Source organism: Erinaceus europaeus, chromosome 2 (assembly GCF_950295315.1).
Source record: "Erinaceus europaeus chromosome 2, mEriEur2.1, whole genome shotgun sequence".
In the NCBI taxonomy this organism is placed as follows: Eukaryota; Metazoa; Chordata; class Mammalia; order Eulipotyphla; family Erinaceidae; genus Erinaceus; species Erinaceus europaeus.
This window is the reverse complement of record NC_080163.1, coordinates 183,154,428-183,175,165: the sequence shown is the minus strand read 5'-3', so window position 1 is coordinate 183,175,165 and position 20,738 is coordinate 183,154,428. Positions and strand designations below refer to the sequence as shown.

General features: G+C 41.7%; 1 protein-coding gene across 1 annotated transcript in view; it reads right to left on the bottom strand.

The window, feature by feature from the left end:
- Nucleotides 1–411: 411 nt before the first annotated feature.
- UBA2 (ubiquitin like modifier activating enzyme 2) overlaps nucleotides 412–20,738 on the bottom strand; it is a 36,851-nt gene continuing 16,524 nt past the window's right edge. The window contains exons 11-17 of the mRNA XM_007539484.2: nucleotides 19,658–19,751; nucleotides 19,457–19,569; nucleotides 13,503–13,658; nucleotides 9,589–9,685; nucleotides 6,211–6,316; nucleotides 4,851–4,987; nucleotides 412–1,262 (exon numbers count right to left, since the gene is read on the bottom strand). Of these exons, the coding sequence (XP_007539546.1) occupies nucleotides 1,084–1,262; nucleotides 4,851–4,987; nucleotides 6,211–6,316; nucleotides 9,589–9,685; nucleotides 13,503–13,658; nucleotides 19,457–19,569; nucleotides 19,658–19,751 (882 nt within the window). The 3' untranslated portion in view covers nucleotides 412–1,083. The remainder of the gene's footprint in view (nucleotides 1,263–4,850; nucleotides 4,988–6,210; nucleotides 6,317–9,588; nucleotides 9,686–13,502; nucleotides 13,659–19,456; nucleotides 19,570–19,657; nucleotides 19,752–20,738) is intronic.

Genomic DNA, 20,738 nt, shown 5'->3' with positions numbered 1-20,738 from the left:
CAAGTGTGCTGCACTGGCCAATGTTGATATGGCCACACCTACATTCAAGTTGGACCTTGAATGACACTCACAACAAACTGATGAACAGGGGGATGGTCCAGGAAAGAGTGCACAGCAGAGGATCTGGGGTCTCAAACCCAAGGCTCCAAGTTCCTGGGTCTGGAAGGCAAAACTACATACATATTCTCAGCAAAAGGTCAATTGTTGATAAATCAAATTAAAAAAAGCAACACTGCAACTCAAAGCTTAATTTTTATTTTTTCAAAGTGTCCTTCGAGAGCCAACAGTGGAGACTCTGACCTTCACAACCATTGTGTTCAATACTTTTATGGAAAGAATTCCCTATCTCTGCAACAGATACAAAACATAAACCCACTAAGGCAGCAGAAACACAAACAGTGCAGACACATATAACAAAGTATGCAGATACCATTTATTTGGTCCATAAGTACAGAATAAGTGTTTTTGAGTTTTACAAAACATCAAATATAAATAACCTGAAACTGTAACAATACACAAAAACTGGCTTCTTACAGATATACCAGGCAGTACAAGCTGAAAACTTGAGTAAATTAACAATGTTTTACATTAATATACATAGTGCCAGTTAACATTTAAAAACAAGTTTCAATGCATAGCACTTGATACTTACTTGAGTTTGTTTTCAGTCAGTTAAAAGTATGAAAATGGTTAGATCTAGGCTAAAAATAATTCTTCTTCTAACCAAAAATAAAGGCATAATATTTATAACCAGGTATCAACTTTACTAAGCCACGATATTTTAAAACTATTAAATGATACCTAAAGGTATTTACATAAGAAAGATAACATGCATTGTGTTCTTTCATCTTATGACTGGTACTTTGTTCAAAGGTTTTTTAAAAACTGTATTACTACTTCCAAACATACCAACTATTCCTAATAGTTCTAACAAAACGAATGCTTTCAAAGAGAGCAGAGAATCATTTCAAATCACTGGCATCAATTTTTTCCCTTTGCAACAAAGGACATAACAAAGAACCTGGTTCTGCCCAGATGGCCGAATGCGGTAAGGGGGTTGGTTGTATTTCGAGGCCTTTCTCTTCAATCTAATGCTATGACATCATCAAGCTCTTCTGTTTGTTCTGTGCGTGACCTCTTTGCACTGGCATTCTCTTTCTCATCTAATTTTCTCTTGCGATTTCTTTCACTGCTGATGTCAGCATTATTTGAAGGACCTTCTTCATCTGAATCAACTATGAGCACATCATCTTGCTCTTGTGCTTATTTCAGGAAAGAAGGGGGGAGGAAGGTATGGTTAATAATGAGGAAGTTATGAGTGGCTCAGTACTCAAGTCACAGTAACTAGTAAATAGTACTATTTTTTATATAAGTGAACTTTCCTTTTTCTTTTTACCAGAGTGCTACTTAGTTCTGGCCTACGGTGGTGCCAGGGATTGGAACCTGGAACCTCTGGTGCCTCCAGCATGAAAGCCTGTTGTATAAAATCATTTTATTACTTTCCCTAGCTCAAAAGCTTTCTGTTTTTTAACCAGAGCACTGCTCTTGGCTTATGGTCGTGAGGGGGGATTGAACCTGGCACTTTGTGGAGCCTCAACTACGAGAGTATCTTTGCATAACCATTATGCTATCTACCCTGCCCCCCTTTATTGTCTTTATTTATTGGAGACATAAAAAAAAAAGAGAGACACCTGCAGCACTGATTCACCACTTGTGAAGCTTTACCCCGGCAGGTGGGTCCCAGGGGTCTTTGTGCATTGTAACAGGTGTACCACAACCAGCCCCCAAAGCTAACTTTTCTGATATACTCTTATGGTCTGGATAAAGTGTTGGCTATGCTTGAGCACAGGGTTGGACTTAAACGAATGAGATCCCAAGTTTTATTCCCTGGCATCATATGTGCCAGAGTGCTGTTTCCCTCTCAGATCAATAGATAAATCTTTAACAAAAACCAAAAAAAAAAAAAAAACCCACAGGAAACCTTCACAACCTATTTCTGCACTACTTGAGTATTTTATACATGTACCTATTTCCCTTCTAATCAAAACATTGCAATGAGCACCATGTAAAAAGAAAGAAATGCTTATTTCTAACAGAAAAGGGGAATGTGCTTATCCTAGTATTGGTTAATAGTGGTGATAAAAAAAAATCACGGTAATAAACAACAACATATATAGATATATAGCACTTACAATGTGCCAGGAACTGTTCTGAGCATTTTGCATATAACAACTCATTTAATCATCACAACAACCCTATAAAGAAGATAACATCATTATCCATTTTCCAGAAAAGGAAACTGAGATAAAAAGACCGACTTGCCCAAAAGTCACACAGTTCAGAGGCTAAGACCAGGGTTCAAACCAGTACACAAAAGGCCTCAACAGTGCAAGCTTTATGCTAAAGGTGGATTTGTGTCCCCATCTCTGCCAGGACAAAGGAAGTGTGTCTATCTCATCTGACACACTCCTTTAGCCTCTGAAGCCCACAGGTGAAGTGAGGCTAGTAGATGTGTGTATATGTGTGTGTGTGTGTGTGTGTGTGTATAGCCTCCAGGGTTATTGCTGGGGTTCAGTGACTGCACCACAAATCCACTGCTCCTGGAGGCTATTTTTTTTCCTTTCGTTGCCCTGGCTATTTAATCATTGTTGTGGTTATTATCGCTGTTGTATTGCTGTCGTTGTTGGATAGGACAGAGAGAAATCATGAGAGGGGAAGACAGGGGGAGAAAAAATTAGACACCTGCAGACCTGCTTCACCACTTGTGAAGAGACTCCCTTGTAGGTGGGGAGCCAGTGGCTTGAACTGGGATCCTTATGTCAGTCCTTGTGCGTTTAAACCCACTGTGCTACTGCCTGACCCCCATAAATGTATATTTTCAATTACGCTTTCTAAAAAAACTATTATAGTCCCCCTACCACCTCAAATGAGGATAATGAGCCGTTTTATTTTTTGGGGGGGGGGGACTACTCATGGCTTTGTAGTGCTTAGAGCATTGGTCTCTCAAGTATGAGGTTGAGATCAACCCCCAGTACTGAATGTACTGGTGAACCTCTGCTTCTTTCTCCCTTCGTGTGTAGGTCAGTCAGTCAGTCAATCAGTAAATAAAGTAGCCCAGGATATAGTTCAGTGGGTAAAGTCCAGAACTTTCAAGTATCAGAGTCCAATCCCTAGCATGGGCTGAAAGAGATGCTCTGGCTCTCATGTAAACAAATAAATCCATCTACCTACTGCTATATTCTTAGAGTTATTAAAGCCCTCACTCCTCTAAATATCTCTGAGATCATCAGAACTGAAACAACAAATATTACACAAATAAAGAAGAGGCAAGGAAATGGGAACAGAAAATTAAATAAAGGGGGTCGGGCAGTAGTGCAGTGGGTTAAGCACATGTGGCACAAAGCGCAAGGACCAGCAAAAGGATCGGTTGGGGCTCCCGGCTCTCCAACTGTAGGGGGCGTCACTTCACGGCGGTGAAGCAGGTCTGCAGGTGTCTATCTTTCTCTCCCCCTCTCTCCATTTCTCTCTGTCCTATCTAACAACAATACCAACAACAATAAAAACAATAATGACAACAAGGGTAACAAAGGGGGAAAAATGGCCTCCAGGAGCAGTGGATTCGTACTGCAGGCACCAAGCCCCAGCAACAACCCTGGAGGCAAAAAAAAAAAAGTAAACAAAAACTCAAGTTAGGGGAGTCGGATGGTGGCACAGTGGGTTAAGCGCACATGGCGCGAAGCTCAAGGACTGGAGTAAGGATCCCAGTTCGAGCCCCTGGTTCCCCACCTGTAGGGGAGTCGCTTCATAAGCGGTGATGCAGTTCTGCAGGTATCTGTCTTTCTCTCCCGTCTTCCCCATCTCTCTCCATTTTTCTCTGTCCTATCCAACAACAACGACAGCAATAACAGCAACAATGACGATAACACGGGCAACAAAAGGGGAAAAATAAAGTTTCTAAAAAAAAATTTAAAAAAACAAACTCAAGTTAGGTATGGTTAGTGTCTTGGTTAAAAAGAGATGGGGTGTGGTCCGAGAGGTGGCACAGTGGTAAAAGCTCTGGACTCTCAAGCATGAGGTCCCTAGTTCGATCCCCGGCAGCACATGTGCCAGACGATGTCTGGTTCTTTCTCTCTCCTCCTATCTTTCTCATAAATAAATAAAATCTTAAAAAAAAAAAAAAGTGATGGGGTGCACAGGGAGGAGGTGAGTTGACAGCAAGAAGAGAAAAACACCAAACACTAGTCCCGAAAATCTATGACAGAAATTTCTGATGCCCTCTACCAAAGTTCTCTTGGTTCTGAGAAAACTGAAATATTAAAAAACTAGTATTTACCAAGTACCTGTTCAGTGAATGTTGAAAAGCCACACTCATTTATTATCCCTAGTAGGCATACAAAGTACAAAACTACTACAAAACTCAGACTAGAAACTCAGATGTTTCCAACTGAAAAGCCTACAAACAACAAAAGTAACTTTATTTTTATTATTGTTAGAGACAGAGAAAAATGGAGAGGGGATGGGGAGACAGAGACAGAGAGACACCACTTGTGAAGCTTTACCCCTGCAGGTGGTGTCTGGGGGCTTAAACCTGGGTCCTCATGCACTGCTACATGAATGCTTAATCAGGTGCGCCAGCACCTGGCCCCCAAAAGTAACCGTCTACAAGAATTTCACTTAATCTTAAATCTCTCCATGATGCATACAAAGTTTCATTAAGAAGAACCAAGGTAGACCTCTCGAAGTTCTATGCCTGAATTATTTTGTGCTCAACATTTAACAGTCATCAGCCTATGTCCCTTCGGTCTTCTTTGGTGGATAATTAGTGTGACCTGCTGGCCGGGAAGACTCACCTGTGGACGTGGAAGGTTGAGCGCCGTCATCACTGCCATTGGTTATACTCTTGGCAGCATCCTCAGCTTGCTTGGGTCCCACTTTTTCTGGAGCATCACCAACAACTTCAAATTCAACATCCTTTCCTAGGTCTTCACTGCAGGAGAACCATACATTGTGAAACTGGGCCACCACTAATATTTGTAAAAGCAAAGGAATACCAGACAAACCCAACTCCTCAAGAGTTCATGGTGCAGACTAACCATACCAAAATTTGTGGGTGGTGATTTTCAGAGATGAAGTAGAAAAAAAAAAAGACTGCTCACAACAGAGTTCTGTGCTAGTTTAGCACTGTACCTTCAAACCAAGAGAAGGAAGGGTCACCCCTCTCGACCCTCCAGCTAACTGTTACTGCTAAGGTATAAAACAAAACTATGTTCAGAACTCTTATGGTCCACTTTAACTCCTAGGCAATGTATGCTCAGCCACTGAGTAAAAACGATGCTGGCTGCACATTCTATCCAGATCACAGCAATGTAGTGTTTCAGGGTGAGGTTTATAGGTTTCCACCTCTACCCCCTTTATAGCTTTTAGAACACAGCCCCCAAACTATGTGAGGATTTAATCCCTGAAAACAAGAGACTTGTATGTTACAAGGGGGTTGACCCCAGAGATAAAATATGTGATTCACCCCCTCTGTTAAGCTTCCTCTTTTAGGCATCATTTCCACTTTATTATACATATCCTTTCATAATATCTTCATTCAAAACAGAACTCAAGACACAACACTGACACCCAACTGGTGTCTAATTCAAGTTAGAGATCACTCCACTCCCTAGACATATGCGGTATGGTAATGGGGATGAGCCTAGGGCATCAAGCATGTGAGAAACCCTTTGGTTTCTCAATTTGACAGATTGTGCAGTTGCAGATGAGCAGAAGGATTTAATAGTATGGAAACATTTTTTCCTCCATGTTAATTTAAGCCTGTATATTCAAATTAAAACTACAAATAACCGGGAGTCGGGCTGTAGCGCAGCGGGTTAAGCGCAGGTGGCGCAAAGCACAAGGACCGGCATAAGGATCCCGGTTCAAACCCCGGCTCCCCGCCTGCAGGGGAGTCGCGTCACAGGCGGTGAAGCAGGTCTGCAGGTGTCTATCTTTCTCTCCTCCTCTCTGTCTTCCCCATCTCTCTCCATTTCTCTCTGTCCTATCCAACAACGACAACAACAATAATAACTACAACAATAGAACAACAAGGGCAACAAAAGGGAATAAATAAAATAAATATTTAAAAAAAAAAAACCTTTAAAAAAAAAAAAAACTACAAATAATCTGCAACTACATTTTCACTTCCTTACACTTAAAATTAATACCTACCTATGAAGGATGTTGATCAATAAAGTGTAGTCCTGAAGGAAGTCATCTGCTTGAAGCCGGCTCCCATTTCTAATCCCAAATTCTGACAACTTCTTGTGATTATTAGCTAGAAAATTTTAAAGGTACTTAGATCCTTTACAATAACTATTGCATGAGACATTCACATTAGTTTTAAAAAACAGCTGAGCTGCTGAAGCACTAACCACTATATCAGAATATGACTATTTTGAGAGCTTGTTTGGAGGCTCTAGCAGGGGAGCGCAGCTACTTGTACATGGAGTGGTGAGGGAGGAAGGGGACACCCGCCTAGCCAGACAGATCAGCTGAATCAACCCCAGTGATGAATGTGATGACAGATGTCGCAGCTAGATCACCCTCATATCCCAGAATATGACTATTTTGAAACAGTGCTTTCTAAAAAGACTGTAAAATTACAGCACGGTTATTAAGACTGGCCTGAAACTGGTATTCCTAAGTTAAGGAGATATCAGGAAAAAACAAACCTTCTAGCCCACTTCTGTCTTCCTGAATTATGAGAAAATACCCATCTCTGTTATTCAAATCACTGTTTGTACTTTGGTACAAGAAACCTAGAAAATGAATTCACTAAAATATGAGGCACTTAGGAACTCAGCTCCATATACTCCAACTTCCGTATCAACTTCATCAGGAAGGAACCAACTCAGTCTGGAGGACTAACTCTCATTCAAACCAGACTAAGCTGCATTCATACAGGAGTCAGAGACAACGAGTGGAATTGAGAATATTCAACTTGCAAGAGAGATAGCATTAATGGTTATACACAAGACAGGCTTGAAGGTGAGTTTCCAGAGTTGAGCAGTACTCTGTTGTCCCTTTCTCTGTATATCATAAAAATAAGCTAAAATATTTTTTAAAATTCAATCTGGGGAGTCAGGCGGTAGCTCAGAGGGTTAAGGGCATGTGGCGCAAAGCATAAGGACCGGAGTAAGGATCCTGGTTCGAGACCCCAGCTCCCCACTTGCAGGGAAGTCACTTCACAAGTGGTGAAGCAGGTCTGCACGTGTCTTATCTTTCTCTCCCATTCTCTATCTTCCCCTCCTCTCCATTTCTCTCTGTCCTATCAAACAACAACAATAATAATTACAAGGGCAACAAAAGGGAATATTTATATATATAAAAAATTCAATTTGTAAAGTGGTTAGCCATAGTAATCAACAAACTACTTTTAAAATTTTACAATTTATTTTTAAAAATATTTATTTATGAGAAAGATAGGAGGAGAAAGAACCAGATATCACTCTGGCATGTGTGCTACCGGGGATCGAACTCGGGACCTCATGCTTGAGAGTCCAAAGCCCTATCACTGCGCCATCTCCTAGACCAATTAATTAAAAAAAAAAAAATTTTATTTATTTTCCCTTTTGTTGCCCTTGTTTTTATTTTATTTTTATTGCCCAACCCCTACCTCATGCTTTTTAAGTTCAGCGCTTTATCATCGTGCCATCTACAGGGCTACTAACAATGTTTAATAGAGCACCTAATCATATTATGGATACTCTCTTCTTAGAGAGAATTAAATCCCCTAGTAATAATCCCTGCTCTTCTCCCAAGATGTAAAGTACTTCAAGTCAGGGAAAATGATCTTAAACAGTTTTTTATATGTGTATGTATATATATATATATTCCCTTTAGTTGCTCTTGTTTTTTTATTGTCGCTATAGTTATTATTGCTGCTGCTGTTGATGTCATCATTGTTGGGTAGGACAGAGAGAAATGGAGAGAGGAGGGGAAGACAGAGAAGGGGGGAGAAAGAGAGACACCTGCAGACCTGCTTCACCACCTGTGAAGCGACTCCCCTGAGGTGGGGAGCCCGGGGCTCAAACTGGGATCCTTAACACCCGGTCCTTGCGCTTCACGCCACGTGCGCTACCGGGGACTCCTGATCTTAAACATTCTTATGAATACTTATAATAATTAAGCCTACATGACACATGTATTTGAATAAGTATCACCCTACCTTAGGAGTGATATGTTGTGAAAAGGGGCTACATTTAAGCCACTGGTGTTGATTAGTTTCCATCGTTAAGGCATTTGAAAGAGTAGGCTAGAACTAGGGATTAAACTCAGGGCAGAGCATATAGGTCAACAAAACTTGTGTGTTTTGTGTGTGTAGACAATTGACTAGAATGGAACTTAAATACTGATGTAGACTCTTAAAATAGAATACCACCCAGCCAAAACATGGCCTCCAATTACACATGATCTAATATCCCAAATGATTTCCCAGCACCCAACTGCAGTCAAGAAGAATCCTAGCAGTTTTTTTTTTTTTTAATCCTAGCAGTTTTAAAGGTTTCACATTTGAATACCTATCAAGACCTGGGAAAGTCTACTGAATAAATGGCCACCAAACAAATGAATCAGTTAATATGGAGGGAAAACAGCAGACCCAGGTTTTAGAAGTAATGACACACTGGCAACATTAGCGATACAGGTAACACAAAGGATGGTTCTGCTTCAGTTTTTGAAAATGAGTCTAGGAAGTCAAAACTGGGGTAGTCCAGGAGGTGGCACAGTGGATAGAGCACTGGACTCTCAAGCATGAGGTCCTGAGTTCAATCCCCAACAGCACTTGTACCAGAGTAATGTCTGCTTGTCTCTTTCTCTACCTATCCTCTCATTAATAAAATATTTTTTAAAATGTCAATTTGGGTGATGATTTTTGAGCAATACTTCCTGCTCTATAGGAGCCAGCTTCTCGATTTTACACAAAAACATCTGACAGACTTACATAGCTCCCTTCCCTTGTGATCTCTGATCTAACAGTCTCTCTCTCTCTCTCTCTCTCTCTCTCTCTTTTTTGCCTCCAGTGTTATTGCTGGGGTTTAGTGTAGACACTGTGAGTCCAGTTCCCAGTTGTCATTTTTTCCATTTTATAGGATAGACAGAGATAAATTTGAGAGGGGATGAGAAGACAGAGAAGGAGAAAGACACCTGCAGACCTGTTCTACCACCTGGTAAGTGACCCCACCCCAACCCCCACAGGTAGGGAACCGGGATCTCTGCACTTCATACTATGTGCACTTAACCTCATGTGCCACCACCTGGGCCCCTCTAACAGTCTTACTATTAGTCCCCAGGATCTATGATACAGGCTAGATGGTATCTTGGGAGTGGAAAGACAAGATCACTGTAAATAGTCAGCCACTATACATGGGTTTCTTACCAAGAAATTCTCCCCCAAATACACGGAGTTCCCAAATCTGGAAAAGTGGTGACTCTACCAAGCCATAACACCTACCAAGGCTGTCACAACTGTCAGCTGTGATGCTGAGTTAACATACAGTGCATATTCCCACCTGCACAATGACAGTGAATAAATGCTATGTATAATACCTTCTGTCTCCCCCTCTTCTGAAGATATCAGTATTGTTCCTTTCCCATCTTCAATTTGGACATCTGGTGCTACCATGGCAAACTTTTCTTTCACTATCTACAAGAAAAAATAAGAGTAAAAATATTAACAGACCAAGAGCATACAGAAATTCATGCCTAGATTACATAATGACAAGCAGGAAGCAATGGAAAACTGAAGGACCTAACACATTCACCCCCATGTTTGACCACTGCTAACTCTCCACATGGTAAACTGAGCTCCTTGAAAGGCTCTCTCTCTTTTTTTTTTTAACCAGAGAACTGTTCAGCTCTGGCTTATTGTGGTGCAGGGGACTGAAGAAAGGCTCTTTAGATGTAATATTTCATTTTATTTTATTTTGCTTTCAGGGTCACTGCTGGGGATAAGTGCCTGAACTACGAATCCACTGCTCCTGGAGGCAATTTCTCCCCTTTTTTGTTGCCCCCCCTATTTTTGCCTCCAAGGTTATTGCTGGGGCTCAGTGCCTGCACCATGAATCCACTGTTCCTGGAGGCCATTTTCTCCCCTTTTTGTTGCCCTTGTTGTAGCCTTGTTGTGGTTATTATTGTTGATACCGTTGTTGTTGGATAGGACAGAGAGAAATGGAGAGAGGAGGGGAAAACATAGAGGGGGAGAGAAAGACAGACACCTGCAGACCTGCTTCACCACTTGTGAAGCGACTCCCCTGCAGGTGGGGAGCCAGGGGCTCAAACCAGGATCCTTACACAGGTCCTTGCGCTTTTGCGCCATGTGCGCTTACCTGCTATGCTACTGCCCAACCCGTTGTCCTTGGTTTTTTTTTTATCGTTGTTGTGGTTATTATTGTTGTAATTGATGTCGTCGTTGTTGAATAGGACAGAGAGAAATGGAGAGAGGAGGGAAAGACAGAGAGGGGGAGAGAAAGATAGACACCTACAAACCCACTTCACCACCTGTGAAGTGACTTCCTGCAGGTGTGGAGGCAGGGGCTCGAACCGGGATCCTTAGGGGCTCGAACCGGGATCCTTAGATAGGTCCTTGCGCTTTGCGCCACGTACGCCTAACCTGCTGCGCTACCGCCCCACCCCCAACATTTTATTTTTAATTTTTATTGGCACCAGGGTTATTGCTGGGAATTGGCACTACAAATAATACTGGTCCAGGCAACCTTTTTTCCTTTCTATTTTACTTTGATAATGCAGAGAGAAATTGAGAGAGGAGGGGGTAATAGAGAGGAAGAGAGAAAGATACCTGCAGACCTGTTTTACTGCTTATGAACCATTTCTCCTTCAGGCAGGGAGCAGGGACTCAAAGCCAGGTGCCTGAGCATGATAATATGTGCATTTACCCAGGTGTGCCACTACCTGGTCGCCATGTGTGATTTTATCTCATTTCAAACCTGGGTAAAGTTTTCAGATGAAAACTTTTTCAGTAACATGATTCATAGATAGTAAGTCTCCTCCCAAGTCCCATCTCTCTCTAAAGTCTTAGATAGGCAGGGAGTCAGGCTGTAGTGCAGCGGGTTAAGCGCAGGTGGCGCAAAGCACAAGGACCGGCATAAGGATCCCGGTTCGAACCCCGGCTCCCCACCTGCAGGGGAGTCACTTCACAGGCGGTGAAGCAGGTCTGCAGGTGTCTGTCTTTCTCTCCTCCTCTCTGTCTTCCCCTCCTCTCTCCATTTCTCTCTGTCCTATCCAACAATGACGACAACAACAATAATAATAACTACAACAATAAAACAACAAGGGCAACAAAAGGGAATTAATAAAATAAAATAAATAAAGTCTTAGATAGGCAAGGATTTGTTTTAATATTTATTTATTTATTAATGAGAAAGATAGAAGAAAGAACCAGACATCACTCCAGTACATGTGCTGCCAGGGATTGAACCCATGCTTTATCCACTATGCCACCTCTGGGACCACGGCAAGGATTTTTAAAAATCCTACTTGCTACTAAAAAATAAGATCCAAGGGGGATCCAAGTGTTAACCGGTTAAGCGCACATGATGCCAAGTGCAGGAACAGGCGTAAGGATCCTGGTTCAAGTCCCCGGCTCCCCACGTGCAGGGGGATTGCTTCACAAGCGGTGAAGCAGGTTTGTGTTTCTGTCATCCCCCCCACACACACACACACACACACCGTCTTCCCATCCTCTCTAGATTTCTCTCTGCTCTATCCAACAACAACAGCTATAACAACAAGGGAAACAAAATGGGAAAAATGGCCTCCAGAAGCAGCGGATTCGTAGTGTAGGCACTGAGCCCCAGTGATAGCCCTGGAGGCAAAATAAATAAATAAATAAAAAATAAAAGGAGTCGAGCAGTAGTGCAGTAGGTTAAGCACATGTGTTGTAAAGCCCAAAAACTGGCTTATAAGAATCTCAGTTCAAGCCCCACCTCCCCACCTGCACGGAGTTGCTTCACAGGCGGTGAAGCAGGTCTGCAGGTCTCTCTCTCTCTCTCCCCCTCTGTCTTCCCCTCCTCTCTCCATTTCTCTCTGTCCTATCTAACAGCAACGACATCAATAACAACAATAACTACACAGCAATAAAAAACAAGGGCAACAAAAGGGAAAATAAAAACTAACATGTATTTCTAAAAAAAAAAAAAATGAGTAAACAAAATAAAATAGTAAGATTCAATTACTCTACCAACAGCAGAATTATTTCAGCTCAGGGATCAGTTGGTAACAATGAGCATTACTTCCTAAGGTAGCCTCCTACCTGCTGGTCAGAATCTGATATCCTGCTGCTCCGGGATAAGTGTAAATGCAAATTAACCTGCTCTTTGTAACCAGTTTTGGGGAAAAGGTTATCCATTCTGAAGCAGATCTTAGGACCACAAAGGTTTATTTTCCCTATGCCAGGAATATGTAAACATGTAACATGAACATATTCAGGAGCATATGAAACTATCTTAAAACTGGGAAGGAAGTATACCTGTTGGGGTCATTTAAAAAATCTAGCCACGTGATCCGGGAGGTGGCGCAATGGATAAAGCACTGAACTCTCAAGCATGAGGTCCCGAGCTCAACCCCTGGCAGCACATGTACCAGTGTGATGTCTGACTCTTTCTCTCTTCCTGTCATTCTCATTAATAAATATATGTTTTTTGCCTTCAGGGTTATTGCTGGGGCTTCAGTGCCTGCACCATGAATCCACTGCTCCTGGAGGCTATTTTTTCCCCTTTTGTTGCCCTTGTTGTTTTGTCATTGCTGTTAGATAGGACAGAGAGAAATGGAGAGAGGAGGGGAAGACAGAGGGGTAGAGAAAGGTAAGATACTTGCAGACCTGCTTCACTGCCTGTGAAGCTACCCCCTGCAGGTGGGGAGCCGGGGGCTCGAACCGGGGACCTTGTGCTTTGTGCCATGTGCGCTTAACCAGCTGTGCTACTGCCCGACCCCCAATAATATATATATATATTTTAATATAGCCAAGAGAGGAGGTAACTCAGGCCATATGATTAGACCACAATCCAAAGTCCTATTTCTTTCACTCCAAAACTCCATGAGTAAATCCAGGTTATACAACTGCCCTATCTCAGAAACTAACTTAACATACCAGACTCAGAACCACTACAAGCCACTCACAGATACCTCCTGTCTGCTGAAAAACAACACAGAATTTGCATGCGCTATATGAGAACCAAAGAGCCTTCTGATTATTTCCTTTGTAGCCCCTATGGCTCTGATTTCTACTAATGAATAAGCCTATTTCTTTCTGAGGCGTGAGGCACATACTCTGGGACCACAGAGAACCAGTATGAACCCAGAAAGTGGAAGAACAAGTATCTCAGAGTGATTACCAGGCTTCTAGTTCATCACAGTAACACTGTGAAAGGCAAAAGGAACTTGTATTTTATATGCAAGAGGAAAAGTAACCTTGACGAGGAAAACCAGCCCTTGTACTTACTTACCTTGTCTTGTAAAGTAAGAACTGTCACTTTGTGGACATTGAGCCGCACAGTCACCTCTGGCTTGCTGGCACATACATAACAATTAGGGTTGGGTGGATCCAATGCACAAGGCACAAGGAGTTTCTTTCTTGGGTTCGGTTGTTTATTCAAAAAAATCTTTGGGATAAAGCACAAGCAGAAATGATAAATCCAAACTGGATTTTACTGTAGTCAATAAAGGTTGACAAATATTCCCATAAATTACTCCTGACAAAAAGGTAAGTCAAATCATGACTGTAAGAACCTGATTTTCATTCTTTAAAAATTTTTTTATTATCTTTATTTATTGGATACAGTCAGAAATTGAGAGGGAATGGGGAGACAAAGAGGGTGAGAGACAAGAGAGACACCTGCAGCACTGATTCACCACTTGTGAAGCTTTCCCCCTATAGGTGGGGACAAGGGGCTTGAATCTGGGTCCTTGCACAATCGTAAAATGTGTGCTCAACCAGATACACCACCACCCGGTCCCTCTCTCTCTCTTTCTTTCTTTTTTTTTTTAAGGATTTTATTTATTAATGAGAAAGATAGAGAAAGAACCAAGCATAATTCTGGTACATCTGCTGCCTGGGATTGAACTCAGTACCTCACGCTTGAGAATCCAATGCCACTTCCTGGACCATGGGCCTGATTTTCTAATTTTCTGTTAAAAAAACTCCTTGTGGGAGTCGGGTGGTAGCACAGCAGTTAAGCACAGGTGGCGCAAAGCACAAGGACCAGCATAGGGATCCCGGTTCGAGCCCCTGGCTCCCCACCTGTAGGGGAGTCGCTTCACAGGTGGTGAAGCAGGTCTGCAGGTGTCTATCTTTCTCTCCCCGTCTTCCCCTCCTCTCTCCAGTTCTCTCTGTCCTATCCAACAATGACGACATCAGTAACAACAATAATAACTGCAACAATAAAACAACAAGGGCAACAAAAAGGGAAAATGAATAATATTTTTTAAAAAAACTCCTAATAGCGAAAAGGTGATAGTATAACTGTTATGCAAATATCTTCATCAAGCCTGAGGCTCTGAGGTCCCAAATTCAATCCCCAAAACCACCATATACTCCCTTGATATTTCTCTTTTTTCTTCTAATTTTTACTAGATAGGACAGAGAAATTGAGAGAGGGCAGGGAGATAGAGAAGAGAGAAAGACAAGACACCTGCAGACCTGCTTCACTGCTGGTGAAGCAATCGCCCTGTGGGTGGGAAGCCGGGGCTCAAACCCAAGTCCTTTTGCTTGGTAATATGTGCTTAACTAGGTGCTCCTCCAAGCAGCCCCCTCAATATTTCTCTTTAAAATAAAATAAATAGGCAGAGCTGATCTCGAGTACTACATATGACTGGGTAGTATTTTGTTCCCTTATTAAATACATTTAAAAAGAAAAGTCTTAAGGCCCTGTTCTCTCATACAAATAGCAAACTGCAATAGAATTCATGTTTTTTTTTTTTTAATATTTATTTATTTTTCTTCCTTTCCTTTTTTGCCTCCAGGGTTATCACTAGGGCTCGGTATCCACTGCTCCCAGAGGCTATTTTTCCCCTTTTGTTGTTGTTATCATTGTTGTCATTATTAGTGTTGTTGCTATTTGTCATTGTTGGATAGGACAAGAAGAAATCGAGAGGAGGGGAGATGGATGGGGAGAGAAAGACACACCTGCAGACCTACTTTCACAGCTTGTAAGGTGACCCCCCCCCCCCCTACAGGTGGGGAGCTGGGGGCTTGAACGGGATCCTTACGCTGGTCGTTGGGATTCATGCCATGTGCACTTAATCTGTTGCACTGCCGCCCAGCCAACTTATCTTTATTTTTTAAATTGTCTTTATTAATTGAATAGAGACGCCCAAAAATCGGAGGGTAGGAGGAAAATAGAGGAGAAAGGACAGCTGAAGCACTGCTTTACCATTCGCAAATCTTTCCCCCTGCAGGTGGGGACCAGGGGCTGGAATCTGTGTCCTTGCACATTGTAATATGCATACTCAACCAGGCCCATCACCACCTGGCACCATAGCAGAATTTGTTACAAATAAATGCCAGGAGAACAATGAAAGTTGACAAATTCTCATCTTCTGACTATTAATTCTAAGGGAACCCCATGGTTTCTACTTCCTGGTAGTTAAGTCTAAAAGAGTCCTCTCTTTAGTCACCCCTACATTTGTTAGCAGCAGGGTTATAAGCAAGGTACAACAGATTTATTTAATCTTGGGTTTTTACTGGTATGGTAACAATGCCTACAAGAAATTGCTATGATGGAAGCAATTATGAACACCAGTGATATGCAGGCTTACACCATTTATAAATCCAGATGTAGAAATGTCATGAGCCCAAAAGGATAGAGCTCTGTAGGTAACGAAAGGAAAGAGACGTTATTGGAAACAGCAGACACTGTGTAATAAATTCAACATTCAGTATGATTTCTGAACTCAAAGGAACACTGTGGCCACAGGACAAATTCAGGCTGCTATAAAAAGGCAGAAGAAGAAAGTTCTTAGAAATTTAAAAATACAACCGTCAAAACAAAATTCTAAATAGAAAACTGAACAAGATGATAGGTTGGCAGTATGATTCTACATTCCTTCACCCAGAAGTTTCATGAAAATAAAAAGATATTTTAAGAGCACATTGGTCGTGGCACTGAAAATAAGAGTAGCCTCACAGACTGAAAATGTTTTAGAAATTCCAGAAAGTAAATTGGTCCTTTTAACATTATAGCAAAAAGGAGAGCTTAAGCAACAATAAAAATATTGGCTACAGAGTTGGGCGGTAGCACAGCGGGTTAAGCGCAGGTGGCGCGAAGCGCAAGGACCTGTGTAAGGATCCCGGTTCCGGCCCCAGCTCCCCACCTGCCCCGGAGTCGCTTCACAGGTGATGAAGCAGGTCTGCAGGTGTCTCTCTTTCTCTCCCCCTTTCTGTCTCCCCCTCCTCTTTCCATTTCTTTCTGTCCTATCCAACGACGACATCAATAACAATAACAACTATACAAAAATAAAACAACAAGGGCAAAAAGAGGGAATAAGTAAATAAAAATTTTTTTAAAAAATTGGCTAAACTATATTTAGGGAAATGTTGAATAAGCTGTTAAGAAATCAAAGCATCTGCAGACACAAACTCAATAAAAAAGAAAGTAGGAAGAAAAAAAATCTGAAAAAAATATTTTTTAATACTTTTATTTATGTATTATTGGGTAGAAGTAGAAAATGGGGCCGGGTGGTGGTGCACCTGGTTGAGCACATGTTACAATGCACAAGGACACTGGTTTGAGCCCCCGTCCCCACCTGCGGGGGGGAAAACTTTGCGAGTGGTGAAGCAGTGTCTCCTTTCTCCGCCCCCCCCCCCCTTTTTTTGACCAGAGCACTCACTGATCAACTCTGGCTTATGGTAGTGCTGGGAATTGAACCTGGGACCTAGGATCCTCAGGCACCAGTCTCTTTGCACAGCGGGTTAAGTGGACATGGTGCTAAGCACAAGGAACAGCCTAAGGATCCTGGTTCTAGCCCCTGGCTCCCCACCTACAGAGGGGTTGCTTTACAGGTGGTGAAGCACGTCTGCAGGTTTCTTTCTATCCCCCTCCTCTCTCCATTTCTCTGTCCTATCCAACAACAACATCAACAACAATGACTACAACAATAAAAAAAAAAAAGGAACAAAAATTAAAAAAAAAATTTTTTTTTAAATCCTGTTCATTATCAATGAGGACACTCTTGTAATAGGAGACATTTACACATATTTACATATATTACAGGCCCAGAAGTGGAGGACAGTAAAGAGAACATAACTATTTTCTCTACAGAAATAGCAAAAAATAATGAGCTTGTTGCCTCATGGAAGGGGAAGTAGCTTCCTTTATAATGCAATGTAATAAAGCTCATGCAGATCTGCTGTTTGAAGACATTCTTTTCCTTTTAAAAAATATTTTATTTGGGGGAGTCGGGTGGTAGCGCAGCGGGTTAAGTGCACATGGTGCAAAGCGCAAGTACTGGCTTAAGGATTCTGGTTCGAGCCCCCGGCTCCCCACCTGCGGGGGAGTCGCTTCACAAGCAGTGAAGCAGGTCTACAGGTGTCTGCTCCCCCACCCTGGTCTTCCCCTCCTCTGTCCATTTCTCTCTGTCCTATCCAACAACATCAATAACAATTAACTACAACAATAAAATAATAAAGGCAACCAAAGGGAATAAGTAATTATTTAAAAATATATTATATTTTTATTTTATTCCCTTTTGTTGCCATGGTTTTATTGTTATTGATGTCATTGTTGTTGGATACAGAGATACAGAGAGAAACACCAGAGCACTGCTCAGCTCTGGTATATGGTGGTGTGGGGGAATGAACCTGGGACTCAAGAGCCTCAAGCATGAGAGTCTGTTTGCATATCCATTATGCTATCTCCCCTGCCTGACATTTATTTATTTATTTTTAGTATTTATTTTATTTATTTATTCCCTTTTTGTTGCCCTTGTTTTATTGTTGTGGTTATTATTGTTGTTGTCATTGTTGGATAGGACAGAGAGAAATGGAAAGAGGAGGGAAAGACAGACACGTGCAGACCTGCTTCACCACCTGTGAAGCGACTCCCCTGCAGGTGGGGAGCCGGGGTTCGAACCGGGATCCTTATGCCGGTCCTTGTGCTTTGCGCCACCTGCGCTTAACCCGCTGCGCTACAGCCCGACTCCCAATTTATTTATATATTTTTAAATATTTATTTTCTTTTGTTTTCCTTGTTTAATTGTTGTAGTTATTATTATTCTTGTTATTGATGTCATTGGTGTTAGATAGGACAGAGAGAAATGAAGAGAGGAGGGGAAGACAGAGGGGTAGAGAAAGACACCTGCAGACCTGCTTCACTGCTTGTGAAGCAAACACCCCCCTGCAGGTGGGGGGCCGGGGTCTCGAACTGGGATCCTTACACTGGTCTTTGTGCTTTGTACCACCTGCGCTTAACCCACTGCACTACCACCCAGCTCCCCAACTACCACCCAGCCCCCCCTCAACATTTATTTATTTAAAACACACACACTCTCCCTTCTTTTCTAACAGAAACAAGCAGATTATCAATAAAGTTTTCAGACATTAATATTAATGTCAAACAATATAAACAGGTCTACAATTTTAAAGTATTCTTTTTTTTAACTTTATTAATTTTTTTTTTGAGAGAGATGCAGAGAGAGACACACACACATAGAAACACCAGAGCACTGCTCAGCTCTGGCTTATGGTGGTGTGGGGGATAGAACCTGGGACTTAGGAGCCTCAGGCATGAGATTCTGTTTGCATAACCATTATGCTGTCACTCCCACCCTACAATTTTTAAAGACAAAAAAATTCAGAGGAAGTGAGGAAATAGCTTATCCAGCAGAGCACAAACTAGTGTCTGTTTTCCTTTTAGATGAACTGATTTCTAGGAAGCTTACATAAATATGCAGTCATAAGGTTAAGTGGAACAATTATGCTTCCATTGCTTTACGCTGAACTCACTACTTAATTTTTTTGTTTTGTTTAGCATGCTTTTAAAAAGTAATGAGAGAGGGTAAGAGACAGACCTCTGGCACATATGCCATGGGAAGAACTCAGGATCCCACACTCAAGAGTCCAACACTTTACCCACTGTGCCAACTCCAGGGTTGCTTAACATGCTTTTATTTTTGTTTGTTAAAATATTTTTTAACTTTATTTAATTTGATATGAAAGAGAGAAAATGAGAGAGGAAGAGAATAAAGCGGGAGAGAAAAAAAGAGAGAGAGACATACCTGCAGCAGTGCTTCTGAAGCTATCCTTCTGCAGGTGGGGCTCTGGGGGCTTGAACCCGGATGGATCTTTGTGCATACTAACATCTGACTTAACCAGTTATGCCACTGGCCAGCCCTTTTAACATGCTTTTTATAAACCACCCTTAAAAAGAGATAGGATAAAAGAAATACAAGTAGAAATACTCACTGTTCTACATTGATCTATTTTTCCGGATAAAATCTTCAATCCCTCCAATACTATCAGCCCAGCAATCACTGCATTAGTAGTAGCAATAGCAGGAATAATGTTACCTGCCATTGCTGGGAAAAGAAAAGGACAAATGTTTAGCTATTAAAAAAAAATTAAGAACTTTAAATAATGTGACTTCAGTTACAAAAAGAAACTTACATTTTATATCAAATCTGCTCTTCATGTTCATACTGAAAATATGCATCCTGAGATTTGCAGCAGAGGTGACAAAATCCATTGCAGATGGGTCATCCTGCCAACAATACAATTTACTAGTCTGACTAGTGCTAGATAGCCAACTAGAACAAGAGAGAAGTCTGAGGGTAAAGTCAGTAGGTGGGGCCCTACTAACAAGGAGACTGAATGGTCTGGCTTTCCTGATGCAGGAATTTAGTCTGACAGCAATGCTCAGACACACCAGGCTTCTAAGGGACTCACTCAGCTACAGGCTAGTAAAGACCAGAACACCAATTCTATCCACTGACTATTGGAACCCTTTTTTGGTTCTGTGTTTGGATCAGCACAGAACCAAAGCAAGAAGACAGCCACTTCATCAATACTTCAGTAAAATCTGAACAATTACTGTTGGTTTTCCTTTCACAAATCTCATCATACACACTGGTCTCTTTATTTGTTGCTTCCTTTCAGATCCAAGACAAAAAAAGTCTCTCTTTTGTAATTTACAGTCTCCCCAAGGCTGAAATGTAGTTTAAAAATTTTTTATATTTATTTTCCCTTTTGTTGCCCTTGTTCTTTATTGTTGCTGTAGTTATTGTTGTTATTGTTGTTGGATAGGACAGAGAGAATTGGAGAGAGGAGGGGTAGACAGAAAGGGGGAAGAGACACCTGCAGACCTGCTTCACCTCCTGCAGGCGGGGAGCCAGGGGCTCTAACTGGTATCGTTACGTCAGCGCTTGGGGCCATATGCACTTAAACCGCTGCACTACCGCCTGACTCCCTGAAATGTAGTTCCTTTAATTAACTGCATCTCTGAAAAGTTTCTGGCTTTGAAATATGAAAGATACCTCACTACTCTAGCTATAATTCTGAAGCACTAACAAAAACAGCACTGTTAAAACTGTGGATTCTACATATACTTATGGGCTGGTTGTGTAACCTTACATCAGTCAACCTCCTGATACCCTAATTCCTTAATCTGTTAAACACAGACAATTGTAAATAAAAACATGTCATAAGGCAGTGGCGAGAAGTTACCGTACTTAAAACACTTGACAATTAA